This window comes from Cyphellophora attinorum, assembly GCF_001299255.1.
Source record: "Cyphellophora attinorum strain CBS 131958 chromosome Unknown Contig11, whole genome shotgun sequence".
Taxonomy (NCBI): domain Eukaryota; kingdom Fungi; phylum Ascomycota; class Eurotiomycetes; order Chaetothyriales; family Cyphellophoraceae; genus Cyphellophora; species Cyphellophora attinorum.
The window spans coordinates 920860-945610 of record NW_017253239.1 but is presented as its reverse complement, the minus strand read 5'-3'; the positions used below and the strand labels follow the sequence as shown (position 1 = coordinate 945610).

Here is a 24751-nt window from a genome sequence, read left to right as displayed (position 1 = left end):
GACAAGGACATTTCGTGGTCCTAGTCTTACAAGATCTCCATATCGATGTTGTAGCTCAGCGTGAACGAGCTCGGGTCGCCTCTTGCTCACAACTTGTAATCGCCAGAGATTCGATAAGGATGCAATTGTTGGACCTGGGACGGAATTGAGTCCTTGCCCATATCTATTGTGAAGCAGCTTCACTGCTACAAGGACAAATATGGTGCCAGCGATAAGCAGAGCATTTTGTGTCGCTGCCAGTGTGAAATCTTGCAACATGTTGAAGGTCTGTGAGCCCGAGTCCTGTCGTCGGAAGAGTGCTAGCCAGTACAGCAAAGCTGGCATATATCGGGGCAGCGGGAGGTTAGGCAGGTTATCATCTGCATTGGCTGCAGGCGTGGGAACGGACAAGAGCGGAATTTAAGTTGACAAAGAATTTCCGTCTCTCCTCGCTAACATAATGTTAATATGTGGCGCTGTGTCTTCGAGGTACAGACTTCTACCAGTACTCAATGCAGTCCAGGAAAGCCGAGCCCTTGAGGTATCCGGCAGACGCCTCTATACCCGAGATACTGCTTCATCACAACCTACATGGAAGGCCTGCCTGGTACCCAGCCATTATCGATGGCCCTTCAGGAGATGTTGCTTACACATATGGCTCGCTCCGAAAAGCAGTCGAACGTCTCGCTTCATGGCTGCGTACGCGGCAAGACGTCAAAGCGGGAACGACTATTTGTCTTTTCGCGGCTAACACGGTCAGTGTGCGCTTGTAGCTTATGTCGAGGCTATCCAAACTCGGTCACTAACAGTTCGGCGCTCCAGGTCCATTATCCCTTGTACGTTCACGGGGTTCTTGCTTGTGGAGCGACTCTGTCGACCTTGAACCCACTCTATACATTAGAAGTACGCTTGAACACCACCGCTCTGATTCGGCTTCTTTTGACTGACACGAATTGACCCGTGAGTGAAGGAAGTGAGGCATGCTCTCAGTCTAGCAAGGCCCACCTATATCCTCGTACAAACGCCTCTGAGAGCGAGATTGGAGGCCGCTCTTGATCAGATCCGCGACGTACCCTTCTGTATCTCTCTGGACGACATCGATCGCCAGGTACAAAGCTCAGTTCGATCGACTCCAGGCCCGAGAAGTCCTTCGATAAGTGCAAATGCGACTGCGTTCATCTCATTCAGCTCTGGCACGACGGGGACTTTCAAGGGTGTCATGCTTAGTCACCGCAACATTGTCGCAAATACTTTCCAGCATCATCAGACACTTAGCTCTGACTATGGTCCTAACCCCGTGTTTGCGTTGGTCTTTCCGTTCTCGCACATATTAGGCTTGGGAGTCTTTGCATGCCAATTCGTGCTGCAGGTGTGTAAGACTTTATGTGCGGCGACATTCGGACTGATAAGATCTCTGCCAGGGACATACAAGTGTCATCTTTCCGCGCTTCGACTTCCCAGGACTCTTGAGGTCCATTCACAGAGACAGAAGTAGAGTTTTGACTGAACGCCAGTATCGATGGAAAACAAGCTGACGGCGTTGCAGTCACACATTTGAACATCGTACCGACCTTGGCTATGCAAATGCTAAAAGATCCACTCAGCAGAACGTCCGACTTTTCATCGCTCAAATGTCTCTTCAACGCAGCAGCGCCACTGAAAAGCGAGTTGGCGACGCAAGTCGAGGACCTTGTCGGGTGCCCTATCACGCAGTGGTATGGGATGACCGAGGCAAGCCCAAGTGCAATCACACAAACCATCGCTCAGCTCTCCAGGATTGGCAGCATTGGAAAGCTACTGCCAGGCCTTGAGATGGTTGTGGTTGACGAAGATAACAAAGGTACGATCCCAAAACTGCCATAGCCTTCTGTCAAAGTAATATTGAATCCTGGACAGAATGTGCCACGTTGCAGAGCGGCGAAATCTGCCTGCGCGGACCAAACATCATGCAAGGGTATCTAGGACAGATCGATGCATCTTCTTCGAGTCTGAACGGGTTCTTTCGCACTGGTGACATTGGCTACGTTGATCGCGATGGCTTCGTCTTCCTTGTGGACCGAGCGAAGGAGATGATTAAAGTAAAGGGGTAGGTTATCCACAGTCATCTGGCCTTTTCAACCCGGAAACTTGAAGCTGATCTGACCTACTTCAGTCATCAAGTCGCTCCAGCGGAACTTGAAGCTATCCTATTGTCGCATCCGGAGATCTTGGATGCGGCTGTGAAGGGCGTCTACCGGGACGATATTGCCAGCGAGGTACCGATCGGGTTTCTTGTGAGCAACATTGCCCAGGATCGACAGCGCTCGCTTGTAGAAGAGCTCCAGAGGACGATCCGAGAGAAGGTGGCTCCTTACAAAAGAATTGTAGGCGGTCTGCACTTTATCAGTGAGATTCCACGCAATCCCTCTGGCAAAGTGCTCCGAAGGCTCCTCCCGAGCTCGGAACCGCTGCTGAACCAAGCGAAGCTGTAGCATGTTAGAGTCCATCGAGCGGTAATTTCTTGATGAAAGTGTAATCGGCTTTTCGACCTTGGTATTCGTGCAAGAACCGAGTCGAAGGATTGAGCGTCGCCGATTGCGCCAACGGAATATGGGGAACCAGCCTACTAAGGACGCCTGCACCCCGCACCTGGGCAGACTGCAGGTGCGGTCGACCGGAACTTGAAATTAAGGTTTCCCCGCGTGTGCACCTGGCAAATTCGAAAGCTCTTCCTTCATCGCTAAATTCCGCTCTCCCTGTTCCTGTAACAACACGTCCGCTAAACAACAAGGAATGGAATCCCGAGACTCTGCAGAGCCAAGACCTAAGCGTTCAAAGTACGCTTCGAATGCGTGGTGAGCCATACTCTTGGAATAAAGCGCCGTTGATTTGATATCTGATAATTGTACAGCGAATTCTGTCAACGACGGAAGATCAAGGTCAGTCCCGTGCAGCATGGACCCTAGCCAATTACGGAACTAATTCAGTAACAGTGCGATGGACAGGAGCCTTGTCATCCGTGCTCGTCGAAGGGCCGTCAGTGCATCCGTCGACGACTGACTGAACGTCACGACGGACAACCTGTAGCCAGTGTCAATCAGAGGCGACCGCGAATTCCCGCAGCCAGAGTCAGGGCTTCGAGTCCGAGCCGGGACTCGCGTCCGATCAACGACCTTGCAGCCTCTCAACTGGTTCTCGACAGAATTGAGGAACTGCAGGACCAAATCTCACTGCTTGCAAATCAGGTTGCGAGGCCGTCCGAGCGGAGTCCTTCCGGGTCACCATCCAGCGGACCACGGCCCGATGTCCCTGGTGATGATCTCAATCACGAGGGTCTGGGTGAAACTCGACAGGACCAACAGGAACGTGCCTATGGCGAGATTTCCATTGAGTACACCTTGCAGCAGGTCGAGCGGAGCATTGACAACCGGCAGCGGACGCCGCCGGCTGCTAGGGAGTCTCGTGGTCCCTCTTCATTGCCGGCCTCGAATGCACATGAACCCACCTCTTCCAGACTGAAACTACTTCGCTGTTTCCAGCAACATGATTTGCAGCCAAATCGTCTAGAGTGGGACCGTCTGTTCAACGAATTTCGCGACTACGTTTATCCCCTATTCGCATTCATTCCGGTCGCTGCACTCGAATCCGCTTACACGAGGATGTGGTCTACCATGGATAACGAGCCGCACGTAGTGGAAGGAGACGTACTGCGCGGAGAGGACAGATTGCCACAGGTGTTGATATGTCTCGCACTGGGTCGCTGCACCCATTCTGTGCGAATCCCGGACTCTGAAGGTTCCAAGTCGGCAGGCTGGAAATTCTACACCGCCGCCACTTCGATGGTCACAGTTTTGCTAGACGCTACCCGGGACACAGGGACTACTATATTGACCCTGCAAACGTGGACACTCATGGTATGGCGTTCCAAGTAAGTCCTTTTCGTGTCGTGGCTTACTTTTTACGTCGCAGATTTGGTACCTTGTCCGCCTCGAGGCAATTCCTTTGGCCCAGAAAATGGCAGGAGTTGCCGTTGTTGAGGCGCAATGCTTGGGTTTACACCGAGAAAGAACTCTTGGGCCCATGACCTTTTATCAGGCCGAGGAAGTGCGACGCTTGTGGTACACACTATACATACTCGATCGTCGTCTTGCCTTGGACAGTGGACGCCCATTTCTGATCCAGGATCACAACTTTGATATAGCATTGCCCTTCGACATATCGGATGATTTTCTCAGTGCTCACGCGGACGCCAATAACGCTATCTGTAAAGCCGATGCTGAGACCGAGGAGACCACAAGAGCGGCGCAGACAAGTCCGATTGGGTACATGAAAGCTATGGTCAAACTTGCCTGTCTCGCAGGTAAGGTCTGGGACGCCCGATACAACGCTGAAGCCTCTAGACACATATGCGCACCCTGGGTGCTCAAGTCTTTGGAGGAGCATCTAACTTCCTGGAACCGCCAGCTCCCAAGCGGTCTGCGCTGGGACGGCCATGTCACGCAGACAGGTAACGCGTGGGAAGTTCGACAGTGTGTGTTGTTGCAGGTCGTAAGTACAACCCCTGCAGCCAAGTTGCCTTTCCTCTACTGTCTTCGTCAGCTGGTCACCTCTGTGCTAAACGCTGACATTTCAGCGTTCGTTGTGGCTGCGAGTGCTGCTCTATCGCCCATTCAAACAAGATTCAGAATCCGCGAGCTTTGTCGATGCCACATCAAGAGCTCTAGTCCTCGCAAACGAGATTATCAGCATATACTCGACCACCTTTCACTCGCAACAGCTCTATCATTTCCCATTTCTTCAGTACTTGCTATCTGCCGCGTCAGTGGTTTTGGGAATTATTGCACGCGACGCACCACTACGGCAGACCTATGAGGAGTCCGTCCGTATTGCAACACGGATGATGCGAACGTTTTGTCGCAAAACATGGGTGTCTGGAAAGACAGCACGCTCTGTCCAGCGCTTCACCAATGCGGCAACAAAAATCCTTGGATGGCGGGCGGAAGAAATTCTGTCCAGCTTTCCTTCCCCATCGCACGGCAATCAGTCGCTCCGGTATAATAGAGGCAATGTGCTGCAACTCGATCGGGCCATCAACAATGGATTTAGTAGCAATAACGACATTGACAGAAATGTCCCGTTTTATGATTGCGTTGCAGCAGCCTCAAGGCTGTCTCAGGGACAAAGTGAAGATCTAACCACAAGACGTGCGTATGAGGCCCTGCCACGTAGTTTAAGTACTGCAGACCGCTTCACAACATCACAAGCTGGCCCGTCAAGCCTACGAAGCGGCGAAATTCACAGAATATCGCAAGACCATCAAGATCGGTCAAAGAGTCAGGATCGAGGACCAATGATCTCCTCAAGTACTGGAAAACATACACAGCGGCCAGCCAACCACAGTCATCGCCCTGATGAAGTGGAAGACCTATGGCCACTGATAACGGATGACTTTCCCTTCGAGATGGGTTTTGGGAACCTCAGCACTATCAACAATAACAACGCCAACACCATTTGGGATCCCTCCGAGGCTGGCGCTGGAGGTGTGCCTCTAGAGAACGATACTGGGATGACTACAAGCCTCGAAGCACTACGATTACCGTTCAATTACACGGATGATCTCTGGTCGGGCTGGACGGAGGATCCGTTATAGTCCACTGCACCAATCATTTTCGCAGCCCTTCATGGCATAAAATGTCAGTGGACAAACATAACGAGTGCTTTTTGTTGATTCACAGTGGATCTCTTAAGATTACCTTCTGCGGTAGAAATTGTCAGTGCGCACAGATACGTCACATTGGAGGGATATATGTCATGTAAAGGGTGGTATGTTGCCCTCAACATCGTGTAACTGTGTAAACGAGGACCTGGAGATACGAGGTGGTGAGGCCTGGCGTGGAAGTAGCTCCATCGTGCTCTCAGGCATATGGGGACAGATTCTATCCAACTTGGCCGGCAACCTGATGAACGATCGTAGAACGCTGCCGGTAAGGTGTCTGTAGCAGCGCAGAAATTCACTCTCAGGTTAATCATCCAACTCGACGGTGTCTGGGTTCACTCCCGCCACTCATACGTAGGTACATCTTACGACCTCAGGTGCAAGGTTGGAGCCTCCGTTGAGATATCACTACGGACATTCGCCATATAGCTGAGTTCATGAAATAGAAGTAATGCTGTGACCGTTACGAGATTCTCGCCTGCGTTCAAGAACGGGGCAATATCTACTGTTTCGTGGAACCACAGGTTGACATTCCCTTCAAAAAGGCCAAAAGGCCCTCTCTTTCGACCAGCGAAAAGCCGATCTCGCGTCCGAAGGGATTTCAGAGCATTCAGTACGCCACAATCACGTGCTATCATGCTGCTGTGCTGCCATTCTACTTTGCACGCCCCTCGCTCGAAAATGGAGCTCATGAAGACACTGAGTTCCGGTACAGCGCATCATCGGCATTACAACGCGCAGACTGGCATTGAAAATCGTGCCAGGATTTCGTTGCGGGCCACGTCGTCGATGTGGGCGATTGGTACCCTCGTCTCAGGTTGTGCGTCGAACTGGTCGGGCTTTGACTAGCCGATGCCTCTGCCTTGAAGTCCGAGGGTTGGCCGAGGCTCAAGCCATGCCCTTCAATTTCCGAGTCCGCCCGGCCGGTGCAAGTGCACCTTCATATACTGCTGCTCAAGGAAGTCGCTATTTTGACAGTCACAGAACCTCAGCTTCGAGATAGAACCATGACCGACAAGCCGACTTAGGCATTGAGCCCGGGAAGCGAATTGAGAGGCAAGCAGGAAGTTGCTGCTGTACGTAGGACCTTGTGTGATGACGTCAAGCCTCTGCAACGCCTATGGGATCTCGACTTGTACACGCCGTCAGAACTATTGCTTATAATTGACACCCTCGCCAGACGTACGCAGCGATCGATTTGTCCGGCTTCTGCTGTTGAATTATTCTTGCAATATTTCCCACTCCGCGACGGAGCATGGACTACAATTCATCAGAACTCCCACAGTTTGGGACACGCTCCATGGCCGCCCCAAGCATCTTTGTTCCCTTACTCTTTCTGGCGATCTTCGTACTCACGAACCTCAAGAGCCTGCCCATGGTATGGAACGTAAGTACTCCTTCTCCGCAGCCTCTATGCTGATCGTCGTCCACCCAATCTTTATTCAGTCTACACAAACTCATCGATCTGGTTCACCAACCAGTTTCGCCTTCTCAGTTTCCTCTGGCAATTCCGCTCCTGGCGCTCTCCGCAAAGCACACCGGAGGTCACCATCTTCCGGCCGCTGCTAATGCGTACACGCTCGCCACTCCTCGAAACCGACCTGTACCTGCACAAGAATAATGCCACCTACATCAGCGACGTCGACATTGCGCGGTGGCATTTAATCATGGCGCTTTTCCTTCCCGTGGTCCGCTTCGGCCCAAGTCCCAGCAGTCTCGGCGAGGCTTCTGCTGAGGCTTCTACTAGTAATGATCACCACAGCGTCGTTGACGCTCACACAAACACACATCGCCGTGGCATGCTCCAAGTGATCCTCGGCGGAGTCTCATGCACCTTCAAGCGTGAGATTAAGCCTTATCAACCTTACGAGATCTGGACACGCGTTCTCACGTGGGACGATAAGTGGATGCACTTTGTTTCGCACTTTGTACGTGCTGACAATGTCCCGAGACGTGGCTGGGTCTTGCAGCCGCGGAAAGCGGGCCAGAGAAGGTGGACGGGCATAGAAAGAGATGCAACGCCGCAGTCAGATAAGGCGCTCTTAGCGAGCGCGTTGTCGCGATGTGTGTTTAAGAATGGAAGGGTGACGGTGAGACCAGAGGTGATTGTCAAACAGGCTGGCCTTCTGGGCTGTGACAAATCAGAAGCGAGAACGGATGGCATGTGGGACACAGAACAGGTGGAGATGGAAAGGCTTAGGGGCTTGAAGGTGGTAGAAGCGACGGCGAAGGAGGCGGGCGGGTTGCATGACTTGTTTGAGCCTGCCGGTGGATCGGTGTTGGGAGAGTACGAAGACGTGTGGGCATGGGTTCCCTTCTTGGGATGAGACATGTAAGCAAGGAGAGCGCAAAGACTTGGGGCAGATAGAGTCTAGAGATAACGACAGAATTGCGAAATCTAGGCCTCGGGAGTTCTCATTCTAGATCGTGGTTCCCGATGTTCCTGGACTGTCTACGAGTGGTGTTCTGTACCGGTAAGCTTGTGGCTTTTCTGTAATTCAAGGCAGAAAAGGCTTACTATGCAGGCTATGAAATAATGGATATCAAGAAATCGTCACCTCCAACATCACGCACTACACCAGCACACTTCTGTCCCTCTCTGTGAACTGAATCATCGGGCCCTTCTTCGCAGAGGTCACATGGTCCCAAAGCTGATACTCCTCACTACGGCGTCTCTGTTCGCTGCAGCCGCTCCATCCCCCTTCGCCCAGAGTCCTCTCCTCGTCACTACCGACATCGCTCTTTCGGAAATCAAATTCTGCCATTAAAAGTGCCATGGTCAGCATCATCTCCGCCTTCGCGAGATGCTGGCCCGCACAAGCGGTCAGCCCCGCCGACCAAGCGTTAAAATATGCTTTGACCACTGTGGTGTCTTCTTCTAGCCATCGCTCCGGTCTCCATACAAATGGATCAATCAGGCGGCGTGATGCTGGATGGCGTAGACACCAGTGCCGACGCTGGTGCCTTCAGGAAGGAAAATGCCGTCGACAACGGCGCCGCCGGGAAGTATCTCGCGCGGGAGGATTGAGCCAACGGGAGGAGTCATACGAAGTGTCTCGTCGATGCAGGCGCGAAGATAGGCGCAGGAGGAAAGACTAGTGCCGAGTGAGACGCAAGTTGTATCCGGGAAAACAGTGCGGAGCTCCGTGGCCAGCTTTCTGTAGGCGTTGGGATTGCGAGCAAGATAGAAGAGGAGCGCTGACAGGGTTGTCGCTGAGGTGTCGGCGCCCGCTATGATTAGCATGGCGCTTTCGGAGATCAGACTTCCTCGAGTGCGTTTCTTGTTGGTCAGAGGGTCGGGTGTGGTCATCAGGCCGCCGAGTATGTCGGAACACAGGGTTTCGGATGAATTCGGAGCGAGTCGGGCTTTGACAATATTGTTGACGAAGGCCACAAAGCGAAGACCGGCAAGGCACTCCTTAGTGAAGAGTAGCCGGTCGAAGTTCAGTGTCTGGAGAACCGGGAGATAGGAGAGAACGATGGACCGAACCTGAGTGGTTTTGATGTCTTCAATGAGGGAGCGGATGGTTTCCTGGGTGGCAGCATTCTCTACGGTGTTGAATTCGAGACCGAACGCGACTTTGCACATGACATCAAGCATTGTAAAGTCCACTGAAGAGGTCAGGCGGGTGGACGACATTTGAGACCGGTTGGTAAGACTTACGCCAGTCCGCCATGTTGAATGGAAGTGTCCACCCACTTAAGGAGCTTTGAGAAGTAGGTATCCGAGTGGATCTGGATATACAAGCCAAAAGTCGATGGACGGCTTCGATAATCGTAGGCTCGTGCTCGCGAACGGCTTGCTGAGAAAGGCTTTTGCTGATGAACTTTCTCCTTAGCCGGTGAATAGCCTCGTCGTGCGTACTTATGGTGTTGGGGATCGAGGCGAGGAGGGAGTAGCCAGAGTGTTTCTTGGTCTTGTCGGTGACTCGGTAAAGGTCTAATAGTAGTATAAGATTGGTTGACCATGGCGGAAGAATAGGACCGTATTACCATGTAAAGCACCTGGGGTGTTCATAAGGAGCGTATTGGGAACCCAGCGGACATATGGCCCTATCAAACGTCTCAGTCGAGGAACTCGCAGCCTCATAGTCCGAGTACTCACCATATTGCTCATGTAACTTATGTATCTGCAGGTGGGGATCACCTCGCCAGTTGTAGTAGGCAGCATACAGACGACTGACTCGTGCCAGCCATGGGCCTGGATATCGTGCGAGAGGGTGAAAGTGTAAGTTATATATGCATCGAAAAATAACCTATCGACTAGGTTAGTGTCCCAGGTAGTGATCGAGGGAGAAGTCTCACGTATGTGACGGCAGCTGCCAACAACGAGCAGATCGCTTTTCGAACACTGAGGTTCACTTGGCCGGTGTTGTATCGCTGTGAAAAATGTAGGGGTATACCATACTGGTCCGTACCAGTCTCGATCCTTGTTGATTGTAAGAAGCAGATTTCTGCCAGAGAAGACAGCATGTTGTTCACCGGCAGTCGAAGCAGTTGCACAAGGGAGACTCTCAGTGTACGGCTGAGAATCCGAGCAGTTGTTATGCTTATCAACAGTTGAGCCGCGCTGAGACCTCAGACGGGAGACAACTGTTTCAAACATGCTGAATGCTAGGGCGAAGTGACTGGGGTACACAGTATAGACACGCGGGAGTTGTTTACGCTGGACCTTTCGGAACTGGCTTCCAAGTCAGGACACCCGATAGGGGAGCCGCAAGCCATACAGACCATGCTCACACCTTTTGTGGCCTTGGACGGACTGTCCGCAAGGCTTACTATGTGCAGTGAGGTTGTATTGGCGGAATGCGCAGCCCTGTGCCTCGTTTCAAGCCACATGGCAGTGCCATTCATGCAACCGCCCTACGCACGTACCAAGGCGGTCTTGAAAAGCTTCAGAAAGCTTGTTCCGACATTCCTCCAAAACCCGCGGCTCCAAAGCTTGATATCGCATCCTTGCAGGAGCTGTTCTTTTTCAGCTTCGTTTCACAAGCCTGGGAACTTTGGAGAAGCAGCGTGCGAGTAACTGGCCTGTACTCCCACGTTCTACATCAACGAGCACCTGGATAGTCACCACACTAGTCCAAATGTAATCTCCATCGATATGGACGCGTATGCAGTCCACCGAAATAGCCATCATTTTCGGGGCACATGCCTAGGCTTGACCCTCGCATGCACCGATCTCAGGTCTCTACGCACAAGCCACCACAAACAACAATCTGCCCCAATCTCATCAGTTTGGCATGTGGCAGGTACGCAACCGATAATCTATAGATTTGCATGGAACAGTGGTATGCCTTTGCCCATGACTCTCATGTACGAGTCGTTGCGAGCAGAGTGGCTAATAGAGGAGCTCCCGTAGCGCATGACTCGGTGGTGACAGCCTGAAGAAGGTGGTACTGGTCTGACTCCTCTTGCTCGAACAATTCTTGGAAACATTGTGAACATACCGTTGTGACTGCGATGAAAGGGTTCGGAAACACATCGCGCGAGCATGGAAGAACCACCTTAGCGCCCGATTTTGAGTGGTCTACCTCGTTTACGCGTGGTTGTACTGGAGCCAAGCAGAGGGTCGCAAACTCATGCGCCCGAGCTCTATCTCCAAACTTAGCACAAGCTTCCATAGTGCAGCCCCACGGCTGCAAGTCTTTTCCCAATCAACCTTCTGCTGTGCGAGTTGTTCATGCATGCCAGCCTAAAAGGGGTACTTGTAGCCTTCGTCAAAGTCTCCTTCACCGCTGATGGGTCTATGGAGATATTCTAGTGGTCCCGATAATAAGTCTCGCACAACGGAGCAGCTCTGTACTTTTGTACTCAAGCATGGAGCATACGTTGGAAGTCCACGCATTATTGCTCCCAACATATCATCACCTCTTCGCCATAGCCAGCCAAGCTACGTACTACAACATGCTAGCACTCTGACATGAGCCGTCGTCAGACACACTACTGATATGGCAGGAAATGATGTCCTAACCGGATCCGCGCCAGCCATACTGAAGCCTTACACCATCAACCATCAACTCCGGCCTGGTTCTGCACTCATTGTATCCGCCAAAGAATATGTTTTCCCGCAAAGCAAGCTCGAGCAACCATGCGATGTGATACGCGAGCCAGTGACACCAGACGATCTTGTTTGGGACGACGAAGTCGATCCAGACAATCCACGGAATTGGCCACAATGGCAAAGGATATACTGCACAGCAATTCCAGCACTTCAGCTATTAATCATGTGAGTCGGCGATTAACTTTCCAATACCGTCGTCAGCCCATCTGGCTAGCTTCTAACTGTCAGACAAGTACGATGGCATTATCGTCCTATGTACCGGCTACTCCAGGCATTCAAGAGCACTTCGGTACTACCTATCAGGTCACAACATTGGGGGTATCTTTATACCTACTAGGCTTAGGCATCGGGCCATTGCCCATCGCTCCGTTGTCGGAGATGTTCGGCCGACGACCTTTCTACTGCTATGGGATACCACTGTTACTGCTTTTTACCATCGGATCGGCGTCTGCCAAGAATATTGGTGTCCTGCTTGTCTGTCGTATCCTTGGTGCGTTACTGGGATCCGGGGCATTGTCTGTTATTGGAGGTGAGTAGCGATACTCAGACGCTTCTAGCCTACGGTAACACAAGGAATAGGTACAGTGCTAGACATTTGGGACATCAAGAAGGGCGGTGAGTCCACGACCCACGTGTCATTACACTCGAGCTCAATCTCACTGGTAGAATTAGGTGCCCTCGCAGCCTGCATTGCGACATTGACACCGCTTACCGGGCCGGTCATAGGCCCTGTCGCTGCTACTTACATCATATCCGACCGTCATAATGACTGGCGCTATGGCCTCTGGGTAAACGTTTTCGTCGGCACCCCCATCTTCATCCTTACCTTCCTCTTAAGGGAAACGTACGGACCACAGATCCTGATGAAGCGTGCTAAACGCCGAGGCATCGCACTCCAAGACACAAGGCCGCGCAAAGAAGCTGCCATGCACATCCTCCACATCGCATTCACCCGGCCAGTCCACATGCTACTCACTGAACCACTTGTCCTCCTCCCTGCCTTCTACGGCGGCTTCACCTACCTCCTCCTCATCAGTTTCCTGGGCAGCTATCCCTACGTAAGTCTCTTGCCACAAGGCAGCCGCGCGCAGTGCGCAATCTCTTCACACTCCCAGGCTCCCATGCCCAGAACACTGGACACTGACCTACTTCTTACTTCGACAGGTCTTCGAAGCCATTTTTCATTTTCAACCCAAAGCCGTCTCTCTGGCCTTCCTCGGCATTTTGGTGGGTCTCTTATTGGGCATCATCGGCTACATAGCGTGTGCCATCACGGTGAAGAAGCGCGCGCTCGCCGGTGACCCTACCGCTGAGGTTCCAGAAGCTCAGTTGAGGCCTGCCCTGATTGGCAGCGTCCTGTTGCCGACAAGTTTGTTTTGGTGAGTATCTCTTATAAGGTCCAATCTCCTCTTCCGGATGTCATCCGCAAAGACAATATTCTTATCGTCATGATGTCCTAGGTTTGCGTGGACTTCGAGAGCCTCGGTCCATTGGATGGCGCCAGTACTTGCAGGCACGGCCTTTGGTGCTGCAATGGTCATGATATATTTCACTGTCATCGTATATGTAAGTGGTGGCGCCCACCTAATCATACTAACCTCTCCGCCTGGGGCGACGCTTCATCTCGTATCGTCGCTGTTACTAAAAGGTCCCAACAGATGGCACATATCTACCCACTCAGTGTCTCCGCCTCTTCCCTTGCCGCTGTTGGCCTCCTTCGCTACCTAATGAGCGCTTTCGCTCCACATTTGGTACTCCCGATGTACGAAAGGCTAGGTGCGACATGGGCGGGGAGCGTGTTCGCCTTCATCAGTCTGGCACTTTTGCCCTTGCCTTGGGCTTTCTGGAAGTGGGGCAGGCAATTGCGGGCGAGGAGTCAGTACGAGACGAGTCGTGCGTGAGGGAACAATAGAAGAGGACGGCAAAGATAGGGTCTCCTCAATCGGGGTAATTGGTCTCGACCAATATACCAGCTGAAGCCGCACGAATCCGGGAACCCTAGTAATAAGGGATTTCATCTTTGTTGTATGAGCCTTCAATCGTTCCCTTATTCGTTCTGTATCCTACCTGCGTAATCTGTGCTGTGCTGCGCCCTACCATCGTGCAACCAAGGCTGGTACACTGTGCCTATCAGTCGACAGGGGCGCGACTATTTCCGAAGCGTAGAGTCATCAGCGGGAGCACAATCGATGCATTGTAAGAAGGATCGTCTCGGTAGGGTCATCCCCGATGTCAAGTATGTGTTGGCCGGATGTCCGAGGATCAGCAGCTAACAGGCTCCAGCCTCCCTTACTTGTCATGGTCTTCATTCACACCAGCTCCTACGCCATTCTTCACGCCTATCTCGGATTTTTCCCCATCCAAGACAACACCTCCACTTTGCGGCCCTCTGAAATGCCGGCGACCGGTGGTGAACCACGTTATCAACGCGATGAACATGATGACGCCCACGGCAGCCGACGTGTAGTTCATGTTGTCGGCCGTGACCGGCGACAGACCCGGAAAGTTGAAGGTAATCACCGTAAACAATAGATACACCAGGCCGATGGCGTTAAGCGGTATGCTCCACTTGCCCAGATGGTATTCTCCACCGATTGATCGGACTGGCTCCGACGTCATCAGAGAGAGAAGCCGAGCGAGCAGCGGCAGCGCATATGAAACGTAAAAGCCTTCTGTCGCAATGGCAATGACGGTATTGAATCCTTGCACGGCGCCGAAGTATATTGCAAGCAGTGCCCATTGGACGGCAACCGTGAGGCAAAGGCCATTGACCGGCGTTGCATTGCTGGTCCGGACTTTCGAGAAGAAGGCGGAGAAGGGAAGTCCGTGATCGCGTGCAAAGGCATAGACCGCTCGTCCTCCCGTGGCTGTGAGGCCATAGGACGCGCCGTAGCCGACAACCACAATCAAAGCTGCAAGGCCACTTGCCCCAGCTTCGCCAGTGGAATAGCGGAAGATCTCGATCAATGGGACGCCAGTAGGCCCAGTAGCGACGGCTTCGACGTCACCGATGCAAAAGCATGCGGCAACCAAGAACACAAAGCCTGTCACGAATCCGATGTAGACCGAAAGTACGATGGCACGAGGAGCTTGCTTCCGAGCATCCTTGATTTCTTCAGTCATCCGGCTCGCGCTGTCGTAGCAACTGTATTTATTAGCGAAGCACAATCCAGCGACCAACAACATACCACATGCCGAAGGCGGCCTGCAAGAGTCCCAGAATCGCTGCGTAGGAATCGGAGAATCCTGTCAGATTCACGAAATCGGAGAAGACGAAGCTCGCGGAACTCTTGTTATTGTTCATCGCAAGGATCGTGACGACAACAATGACAAAGCTCGAAAGGTTACTGCAAGCGTCAGCCTTAAGAGACCCATGGTGGTGTCCGAACTCACAGTATGAGGAAGCCCTGCGATGTGGCATTGAGCAGACGCGTGAAGAAGACGTTGAAGACCAGGGTAGACGCGGCGATTGCCCATCCAACGAGGACAGTATGCCAGCGCTCAATGACGAAGCTTGGGTTGTTGAGAGTCGCAAGGCCGAGAATGAAGTTCGCGGTCACGAAATGACTAGTCGCGCCCATGGCCAGAATTCCGATGAGCAGAAACCATCCGCAGACATAACTCATCGTCCGTCGCATGCTTTTGGGAGCAAACAATGCCACCCACGCATACTGACCTCCTGCCACGGGGTACGCAGAGCACATTTCCGCAAGACTGTACGCCACGGCAAGCGTCAGCACGCATATCGCGATCCATGACCAAACAATCACAGGCGGTCCGCCAGATGTGACACCGATGATGAGGACGCCTCCCAGTGCCGACCAAGACGTAACAATCGCGAAAGAGAAGCCAATAATCCCAATAAGGTTGAAACCGCGCTTGAGCTCTTGATTGTATCCCAGCTTGTTCAGTGCCGCAACCTCTGCTTGACTGACGTCGTCAGCGCGACTCTCGGGGACGCTACCCTCCGACTTTTTGGTGAACATTGCGGCTGAACAGGTGCTTCAGTAGAGCCAGAGACAGCGACAGGACGCATGGTCTAGGAGATCGCAAGAGCGAAAGGACAAAGCATGATTATATCTGTTGCGCGATTGCTTGACATTGAGATGCTGTAACGTCCATGCTCATTGCCCAGAGATAAGAGCTCGGCATTTAATCCCTGCATTTCTTCCGTCGGAGATCGACGAGCGACGATCCTCGTACGCTTGCCGCGAAGCAGATAGGCGTGCAGCAAGCACGAGGCACTTCAACGGTTGGGCTTGGGAATGCTCAAGGCACGGCGCGTCAAGCTGTCAAGCCACTCTGCGTCGAGGTCGTTGAATGAATTCGTGATCGCTGCTGTTCAGGTTGCCTGTCGACGCGTCGAGCGCGGAAAATAGCAGGCCTGCAGCTCGAGGACGGCTTGACTGGCGTGAGAGTAAATCACTGACGTGCATCTCGCCGGCTGATCGGTGCTGCTCTTTCGCGATCTCATCGTAGGCGGCGTAGGAGTCGTTTCGGAAGGTGTCATCGGGCGCGCGTTAGCCGAACGCATGCCAATCGCGGTTTGCCATTATCGTCGCTACGTTGTCTTCAGATACTGAAGTTGTTAAGGCGCTGCTTCGAGTATGCTCTCGCATTTCTGTCAGCAATGTAACGAGCTGTCAATGTGTGTCGTGGAGGAAGTTGAAGAGTTTTTGAATGCAGGCGGGTCCTAGGCGTGTGATGGGGCAGGCCTGATAGGATGGGGGTGCCTTGCGGCCTGAAAATGGGGAAGCAAGAAAACTTGGGGCTTGGGCTTAAGCATATTGCCAAAGACTTTCCGCTAGCAGCACCTGCGCATCTAACCTCGTCAACGTCAGCATCAACATCGACCTCCACACGCGACTTTGAACTTTGACTGCCGCGTGTTGGTGTCTACAGTGGTGCCTGGGTCGGTACCTCGAATGTGGGAGCCAGAGGATCGCCGTCATCGTACTCTTTTGTCATTTCTGGTTTTCGCAGAGTGTGTACAACGGCTGCACTTGGTAGACAACGGAGCTCTCGGATCCTTCCACCCACAATCTGAAAGTTGGCTGCCTCGAGGCTATCAACCGCAATCAACGACCAACATGTGTGCGCTGCGCTGTCTGATCCCTAATGACATTGTCGCTTTGCAGCGGCTCTTGGTGCATATCGGCCCTGCGTCCCCAGTACGCGGTTGCCTGAGTTTTGGGTCCCCCATGAGTGCAAACCGACCCGTTGTAGCGCCAACGCGGCTTCGAGCGCTGGCCCGCAGGAAACGCGTACAGAGCTCAAACGAAGGCTTCCGAAAGCCCCTCCAGGTACACCGCCATGCTTGCACTCTAGTCACCAGGCTAGCTCTTTGACCCGGCCCATTGCTACCCGCTGAGCCTCTCTAGCAAGCCTGACCCGAGCACTAACCCCGAGCACACTGATCGAGCAGGTAGCAGAAGGAACAGCGAAGACGTGTGAGAAGCCGAAGAACAACGTCGGCGATCTACCACTACTCAACAAGCACCTAGGAAGTTGTCCAAGCGGAACATCGGACGACGTACAGCTCGTGCCATGCCATGCGCTCGAACCAATTTGCGCTGTCTTTATCGGCCCATGTGGACGCGAGAGCCAGCAATCATACCTCACGGCGCCCCGGGAAGCTGCGGTCATGTACTCAGGCGTCGGACTGACTGCCGGCTCATCCACAGCCCTTTCACCATGTTTTCCGACCCAGACATCGACACTTTGCCAAGCTCGCCCACTCCTGAATCGTCGAAATCGTTGGGAGTACCCATCGCCTCGAGCGTTGCAAGGCTATCGATGCATGGCCTGACGAGGGTTGATTCGACCGCGAAGCCTCTGGAACCGCTGTATCAGACATATGCCATGCAAGTCTCACCTCGCTGATCTCACAACAGGAGGATTGAAGCACAAAGATGCTCCACGAGGTCTTACGCTGGCCCGTCAGTCATTTGGTCAGAGTGCAACATCAGCCGTCAGCCGCTGCTGGAGTGCGACTTCCTCAAAGAGCTATGCACAGAGTCCGGCTGCCAATACCACAGCGACAGCATGGCAGTCAACAGGTTGTCCTTCCCCATGAGAGTAGACTTGTACAAGACTGCAAACGGGAATCGCGGGTAGCCATCGAACCCAAATCATGGTCAGCTCGGATATCATGACCGGATGGCACGACCTTCCAGATTACGGTATGTAACCAGATACTGTTGCACGAAAACTCGCCTATGCTGTGCATGTGCGCAACTGTTTCATCCAACACATGTGAAAACCCGCCCATTCAACCATAGCCGTTCGGGACTGAGCCGGTGTCAACGGCGTAAATTGTAGTCAGTCATCCGGATCTAGTCGGCAACAAAGCAGGCGCGGCATACGCATCTCCAATCAGTGGAAGGATTACGAGCACCAGCACGAGCACAAAGTTCTCGATGAATTCTGCGCAGAGACTACACAACGCCGACTGATCACATGAGTCATCAGCTCAAACACACAAGTAGGGGACTGCGCACAACAACAATTCGGATCGTAGTCTTATCTGCTCCGAATTTAGCCCTACATCATCACTCGGTACGATCGAAGCCAGTGACGCCGAGTGGAGCTTGACTGCGGCGCCTCCCTGTCAGGCACAATGCTTGGCTCTTCTGTCAGCCCAATAGGCTCGCCACGCTTCTGAAGCTTAATCCCGACGGATCGTCATCGATCTCTCAATCCTCATCGAAATTCTTCCGCGCTTTCTTGAATCCTTGCTGCGATCCGATCGGGAAAGTCGATGGCGCACATCATAGTGTTTTTCATTGACGGCGAATGGCAATAATTCAATCCCGGCAGGTTCAACCGTGATGGTGTTCATCCGTCCCTTGGGCGACATGACGTGCCAACAGATATACAAATATTTCCGCCGCCGCAAAATGGTTTGACCAGAATCTTCAACCACTTTACTGAACACCCACCATAGCCATGGTGCCAGATCTCATCCGCGACTCAATTGCTGGCCAGCTAGTGCGCCTTGCTACGGGTAGCAAATTTCTCAAATACCCGGAGGAACGCGACTCCTCTCTCATCGACAAATACATCAACAAAGAGAAATCCGCCAATCTTGCCAGAACCGGAACTACTGAGTCTACTCCCGCTGCGGAGAAGTCAGAAACCCAAGAACCGCTCCAGAATAGCTCTGCAAACTCATCGAATTCGACACTCGCTGATCCAAATGCCCTCGTCAATGTTGCCAGCGGTGCAGCAGTCGATCCTGAGAAGGGACGAGATGGCGATGTGGTCGACTGGTATGGGCCAGATGATCCGGAGAATCCGCAGAACTGGTCGATACCCAAGAAGTTCTGGGCCACATTCTGCATCTGCTTCCTGACATTCTCCGTTTACATCGGGTCCGCCATCTACACAGCAGGCATCCAAGATGTTACCCGCGTCTTTGGCGTCAGCCAGGTCGCCGCCACTCTCGGCCTGACACTCTTCGTACTTGGTTACGCACTTGGTCCCATGATTTGGGCACCATTGTCGGAGATTCCTCAAATTGGCCGCAACCCCATCTACATCGGCACGCTGGCCCTCTTCGTCGTCCTTCAAGTGCCGACCGCTCTAGCGGTCAACTTCGGTATGCTTCTGGCCTTCCGTTTCATTACCGGCTTTGTCGGCAGCCCATCTCTTGCAACCGGCGGTGCATCAATCGCAGATATGTACACACCCGCAAAACGCACGTATGGCATTGCTGTCTGGGGCATCGGTGCAGTTCTAGGTCCTGTCATGGGTCCCCTCGTTGGCGGATTCGCAGCTGAAGCTAAGGGCTGGACTTGGACCATTTGGGAATTGACATGGCTCTCAGGCTTTGCGCTTGTGGTGCTGATCTTCCTTATGCCGGAGACTTCGTCGGCTAACATTCTATACCGACGCACTCGCCGTCTTCGCAAAATGACTGGCAACGACAAGTTGATCTGTGAACCGGAGCTCATCGGTGAACAGATGACTAATCAAGAGATCGTCCGGATGGTCCTCATTCGCCCATTCACCCTTGGTTTCTTGGAGCCAATCTGCTTCGCACTCAACATGTATATCGCTCTCATTTACGGCCTGTTGTACATCTGGTTCGAATCATTCCCCATCGTCTTCGTCGAGATCTACGGCTTCTCGCTCGGCACAGAAGGTCTTGCATTTATCGGCATCCTCGTGGGCGCCTTCGTCGTACTGCCACCATTCCTGTGGTGGTTCCACAAGTATACCGAGCCCAAGTTTGACGATAAAGGCGAATTGACACCCGAGTGGCGCCTGCCTCCCGCATTTGTCGGCGCGTTCTGTATTCCGATCTGTTTGTTCTGGTTTGCATGGACAAGCCGCGAGTCCGTTCATTGGATTGTACCGATCATTGGAACAGCATTTTTCTCCATTGGCGCTGTAAGTTCTCAACTATACGCTGTGCTGCTTGTCGCTAACACGCCTCAGTTCCTCCTGTTCAACGCTGTCCTCAACTACCTGGGCGATGCTATCCACAGTACGCTGCTAGCGTTTTGGCAGGTAATGATTTGATCCGATCGTCGTTCGGAGCAGGCTTCCCGCTATTCGCAAGCGCCATGTACAAGAAACTTGGCGTTGGATGGGCCAGCTCTCTGCTAGGCTTCTTGTCCATTGCTTTCATTCCGATTCCTTTCTTGCTCTTCAAGTACGGAGCATCTCTCCGCAAGAGGAGCAAGAACGCTCGACAGGATTGAAAGGACCGGCAAGGATACGGTGGATAGCCAAGGAGTGGGCGGAAAAGGTGCAATAGAATGTGTTTTTGAGCGTCGGCGTTTCGATATAGACCACCAGGGCGATCTGTAATTGCGTTGGTGATGCTCGAAGGTGTAATAGAATCCAAGCAACTAATCAATCATGTATTTATCTGCGTGGTTCTGCAACGCCATTCCCAAGACACAAAGATCATCAGCACCGCTTGCTTGCAATGATCTGGAGCATTGCTGGGTATCGTGGGACGAGATGCTTTCAGCGTAGACGTTTGACTTTGAGTATAGTCTTCACTGCGGCCAGAGATGCCCTTGCGTATCGCAAGCTTGGTGCTTGGTGTGGAGGCCAGTGAAATGAGGCTTGCACCTGTGTGAGTTCGCCATTGAGATTGTGTGCCGCGAAGTCGAATACGGCGCGACCACGTCGGATGCTCGGCGTGAAGCTCCCTCACTCATTGGCTGCTTTGCTTGGCTTGCCAAGGTTTCGAAACTCCGCCAGCCGGATGACTGCAAGCATCCTCCAAGTTTGAGGCCGAGCTACGATGCACGTACCAAACGTTTCTGCCTCTCTTCGCCGTGTGCCTTGACCTTAGGCGAAGCTATGTCACCCTGGCAGAAATCTAGTACATCTCAAGATCAGGTATGATGTGAAAAGCGTGTGCCTGCGCCAGATAGTCAAGGACGCCGGGTGAAAGCTAGAAACGTTTATATTTCCATTTCAGCGTTATGAGGCAGTGCCTCGAAGCCTGGATGGATCATGTCTCTTGTTTACGGCCTGCACGCTGCTGCAAGCTATGATTTCCACGGGCCGGACAGACTCGAATGGTCGCGCAATAGCATGAGCGACCAGTGCCGATTCCGCTTGACGCGCAGGCGGCTTTCGCAAATTCTCACGTTCACTAATCTAACGACATCGTGCAAGATCCGATGCTTTGTAGGAACAGGTCCATAGCATGGCTGTCCAACGTCGGCTTGCTTCTTCGGCAGACGAGGATCCTTCATTCAGCTGCGCTCCTCGCTTTAGGCGTCCTTCTCGTGGTGAAGCGAGTCAGAGTGGTCGGACGAAGCCTCGGTCACGCCCAGGGCGCCCGAAATGTTCCCCGCCATCACGAAAGAGGTTAAGCAATATGCGAAAGTATAACATCCTCGGATCTCCGCCCAGTACTGTACTTATGGTCCGCTGAGGTCTTCCTGCTAGCGCAAGTGTTTGTCACCACGCCGATATGGCCACAACTACAGCATTTTCACCGCGACAGTGCGTCGACGTCTCGACATATCCCAAGCTCGACCATAAGCAAGCCGGGCACTTGCGCCACTTCCACAACCTGACTGCTCAACGCGATGGAGAATGGAAGCATTTCGACACTGCCGAGTACTTCCAGGAGTTTGACGACAGTGCTCGTTACCAACTGGCCACCATGACATACGCAGCCGGAGCCGCACACTACCATCGACTACCTGCGCTTCGCGGTCCTTTCCGCACCCTCTTCCGGCAGATCATCGCAAAGATGCTTCGACGGGAGGTTTGGGCATACTGGTTTCTCAGCAGTCATGGCAGCAAGATGTTCGACCCCAGCATGACGAAGCTGCGTGATCCGTGGGCGGATCCGGTCATGAAGGAGAACATAATGTACAGTGGCCATCTTCTGCTGATGACGAGCTTGTACACCATGCTGTTCGATGACGACTTGTATGAGAAGGATGATGCGATTGTCTTTGACTGGAATCCTCTCTTCACCGGGTTAGGTCCGGAGCGGTACACGTACTCGGTGAGCAAACTGCAGGATGTCATTCTTCGGCAAATGGAGGAGAACGACTGGGCAGGGGTGTGCTGCGAGCCAAATGCTATCTTTGTCGTTTGCAATCAATTTCCGGTAGGCGACGCTGCTTGGTGAAAATAAGACACGACTAACGAAACAGCTAATTGCGGTCCGGTACAACGACGTCCGGAATGGCACGAATGTGATCGGCGACGTCTTACCGAAGTACAAAGCCGCACTGGTCCGGAAAAGCATGATCAATCGAGACGACGGCCTGTACAGCAGCTTCTTCGCGTTGAAGCAAGGCGTTGCCATGCCAGCCCGGCAAGGGGCCCACACTGCGTGGTAAGATCCACGAATTGGCAGCCAGCTATCGAATGTGCTGACTGTGTCAAGGGCTAATGCTTTCATGAACTCCTGGAACTCGGACTTCGTGTATGAAGGCTATGAGCGATCCACGCTGGGCTCGCTGACCCACTTCAACGGCAAGACGCAGCTGCACCCGGCACGCGTCGCCAACGCATTCCGCAAGCTGGTGTCCGAGGGTGCTGACAAGGACGATCCACAGACTCTCAGGAAGGCACAGGATCCATCATGCCACGTTGTCAATCCTCGGATGCCATTCGAAACACTGAATTGGGGGACGTTTACCATGATGCTCTCGGAGCTTGGGAAGGACAAGGAGTTGACAGACTTGTTGCAGTACTTAGACGAGAAGCTGAATCCCACATGGGAGAATGGCGGATTGTTCTATCCTCGCAACGATCATTTGGCTGATGAGGAATGGAATCTTACCCACGTCGAGCCGCACTCTGGTAATTCGGGAGTCGGCTACGCCAGACTGAACATCAAGGACGGGCAGAAGAAGATGTGGGAGAAACCGTGGACATCAGACCTGCTGGCCAGTCGCCCATACATCGAAGGGCCGACGTTCGCGGATGACATAGACTTCCTGCGCGCCATCTGGGACGAAGATCATTCTGCTATGATATTGACAATACGGCGTTGGCAGGGTCCGTCGAAACCGCAGAATATCACCGTTAAGAATCTGCAACAGGGAGACTGGGCAGTCTTCGTTGGTGGGAAATTGTCGCAGCAGACTAGCGTGAATGAGGGCGGCGAGGTCTCGTTAACGTGCGATGTGGGACAAGAGGAGGTCGATGTCGTCGTTGAGAGCGCTTCCAGGTAGTCATTGTAACGACTGACCGTAGATCGAAGCAGGTTCGGCACATTATGCTGTGTCTGTTCTTCGTTCGGCCTGCAGGGCCATTCGTCCGCTGGGCCTGCTCGTCTGCCACAGCTTGAGCTTAGACCTTTTGACAAAGATCAGTGAAGAGAGGCCGCCAAAAGCGAAGCCGAGATCCCGAACAGGTGTGCAGCCTTCTCTCCTTCGCAACAATCGTCAAGTGCTTCCGCTTCAGTATCTGTCGGAAGTGGCACAGGAGTAGAAGACGAACTGGATCAAACAGATGCGCAGGACCGCAAATTTGCAAAGCAAAACACGCGTCGAACGCGATTGCCTCGGCTCGTTGTACGCGTTGAGCCCTGACGTCACCATCTTGTCCGTCTTCTTGTTAGCAGACTGCGATTCTGGCTCGCGCATTACCTACGCCTGACCACCTTCGTTTGGTTCCTCTGCCTCTGCGCAAGATTCGGCGGCCCGCAAGTCGAGCTTGATCCTGTTGAAGCTATGGCGCACGCAATCAGGACGATGGCAGGTCCTGATCTCCTGATGCCTGGCCCTTGAGCACTCTCCAATTACCTGAGATCTTCATCCTACGGAGTGCAGACTGATGCGTGTCCTGGCAAATGAGCTACCAATGGACATCCTAGAGCTCCTCTCTAGCCCCCCACTCGACACGTCTACCGAAAACGCGCAAAGAAGGCAGTACTATACCCAGAGGCACAAAGCAGGCGCAGAGCTTTTGTGCAGGTTGCCTTTCGAGGCTTTGCGCATATATGCATGCGCTGAAAGAGCTGACAGACTCTCTCGTCAACACAGTATGTGCCATTCGGGTGTTGTCGTAGGGCTATGGCTGGTCCTCGTCGTGCAATCACTCTGGAAAATCAACTTGAATCGGGACACAACCATCGGGTCTGGTGAGAACAGAATCGCCTTCATGTTGACGAGATCAGCTCGGGAGGATTTTTGATCCTTCGTGCTTCGACGGCAGCATGTTGCAACGGAGTGGACCATGTTATCATTCCACTGCTGCCCTTCTGACTCAGTTGTGGCGAGACTTATGTCAGCAATCCATTTCCGTCTACGAATGTGCTCCTTGCCCTCTGACAAACAGCTCCATTTGGCAATCTGCCTTTGCAGGACTTGAGCGTCTTCCTTATCGAAGAGCGTGCCTTCGTGTGCGGCAATGCTACCATAGTACACTATTTCCTGGTTCCTCCGTTTGCGACCTCCACTTTGGGATGCTTGTCGTTTGACTGACTATCTCCGGCGTTACTGATTACGGAAGGTGATCTTAAAGTCCCAGTCAGCAGTGTCGCAGCACCGTTTACTACTTGCGCCCTTTCCTCA

General features: G+C 53.0%; 6 protein-coding genes across 6 annotated transcripts; 4 read left to right on the top strand and 2 right to left on the bottom strand.

The window, feature by feature from the left end:
- Window positions 1–1557: 1557 nt before the first annotated feature.
- On the top strand, window positions 1558–2450 carry AB675_10897 (putative 4-coumarate--CoA ligase 1; the record flags this gene model as incomplete). The annotated part of the gene is made up of 3 exons (XM_018139697.1): window positions 1558–1819; window positions 1876–2065; window positions 2132–2450. The coding sequence occupies 3 exons, from the start codon at window positions 1558–1560 to the stop codon at window positions 2448–2450; spliced, it is 771 nt and encodes a 256-aa protein (XP_018000646.1).
- A 6138-nt stretch (window positions 2451–8588) lies between these two features.
- On the bottom strand, window positions 8589–10147 carry AB675_10895 (Isotrichodermin C-15 hydroxylase; the record flags this gene model as incomplete). Its single annotated transcript, XM_018139696.1, has 5 exons — window positions 8589–9286; window positions 9339–9614; window positions 9668–9727; window positions 9780–9930; window positions 9980–10147. 5 exons carry the CDS (start codon window positions 10145–10147, stop codon window positions 8589–8591), a joined length of 1353 nt encoding a protein of 450 aa, XP_018000695.1.
- Window positions 10148–11625: 1478 nt separating this feature from the next.
- On the top strand, window positions 11626–13121 carry AB675_10894 (Polyamine transporter 4; the record flags this gene model as incomplete). The annotated part of the gene is made up of 4 exons (XM_018139695.1): window positions 11626–11903; window positions 11972–12267; window positions 12318–12796; window positions 12903–13121. 4 exons carry the CDS (start codon window positions 11626–11628, stop codon window positions 13119–13121), a joined length of 1272 nt encoding a protein of 423 aa, XP_018000598.1.
- Window positions 13122–14027: 906 nt separating this feature from the next.
- AB675_10893 (Choline transport protein) lies at window positions 14028–15724 on the bottom strand (the record flags this gene model as incomplete). The annotated part of the gene is made up of 3 exons (XM_018139694.1): window positions 14028–14883; window positions 14927–15085; window positions 15132–15724. 3 exons carry the CDS (start codon window positions 15722–15724, stop codon window positions 14028–14030), a joined length of 1608 nt encoding a protein of 535 aa, XP_018000781.1.
- Window positions 15725–18686: 2962 nt separating this feature from the next.
- On the top strand, window positions 18687–20446 carry AB675_10892 (Caffeine resistance protein 5; the record flags this gene model as incomplete). The annotated part of the gene is made up of 3 exons (XM_018139693.1): window positions 18687–20132; window positions 20181–20229; window positions 20253–20446. 3 exons carry the CDS (start codon window positions 18687–18689, stop codon window positions 20444–20446), a joined length of 1689 nt encoding a protein of 562 aa, XP_018000832.1.
- A 1235-nt stretch (window positions 20447–21681) lies between these two features.
- AB675_10891 (Linalool dehydratase/isomerase) lies at window positions 21682–23407 on the top strand (the record flags this gene model as incomplete). Its single annotated transcript, XM_018139692.1, has 3 exons — window positions 21682–22332; window positions 22379–22563; window positions 22615–23407. The coding sequence occupies 3 exons, from the start codon at window positions 21682–21684 to the stop codon at window positions 23405–23407; spliced, it is 1629 nt and encodes a 542-aa protein (XP_018000879.1).
- Between the last annotated feature and the right edge of the window lie 1344 nt (window positions 23408–24751).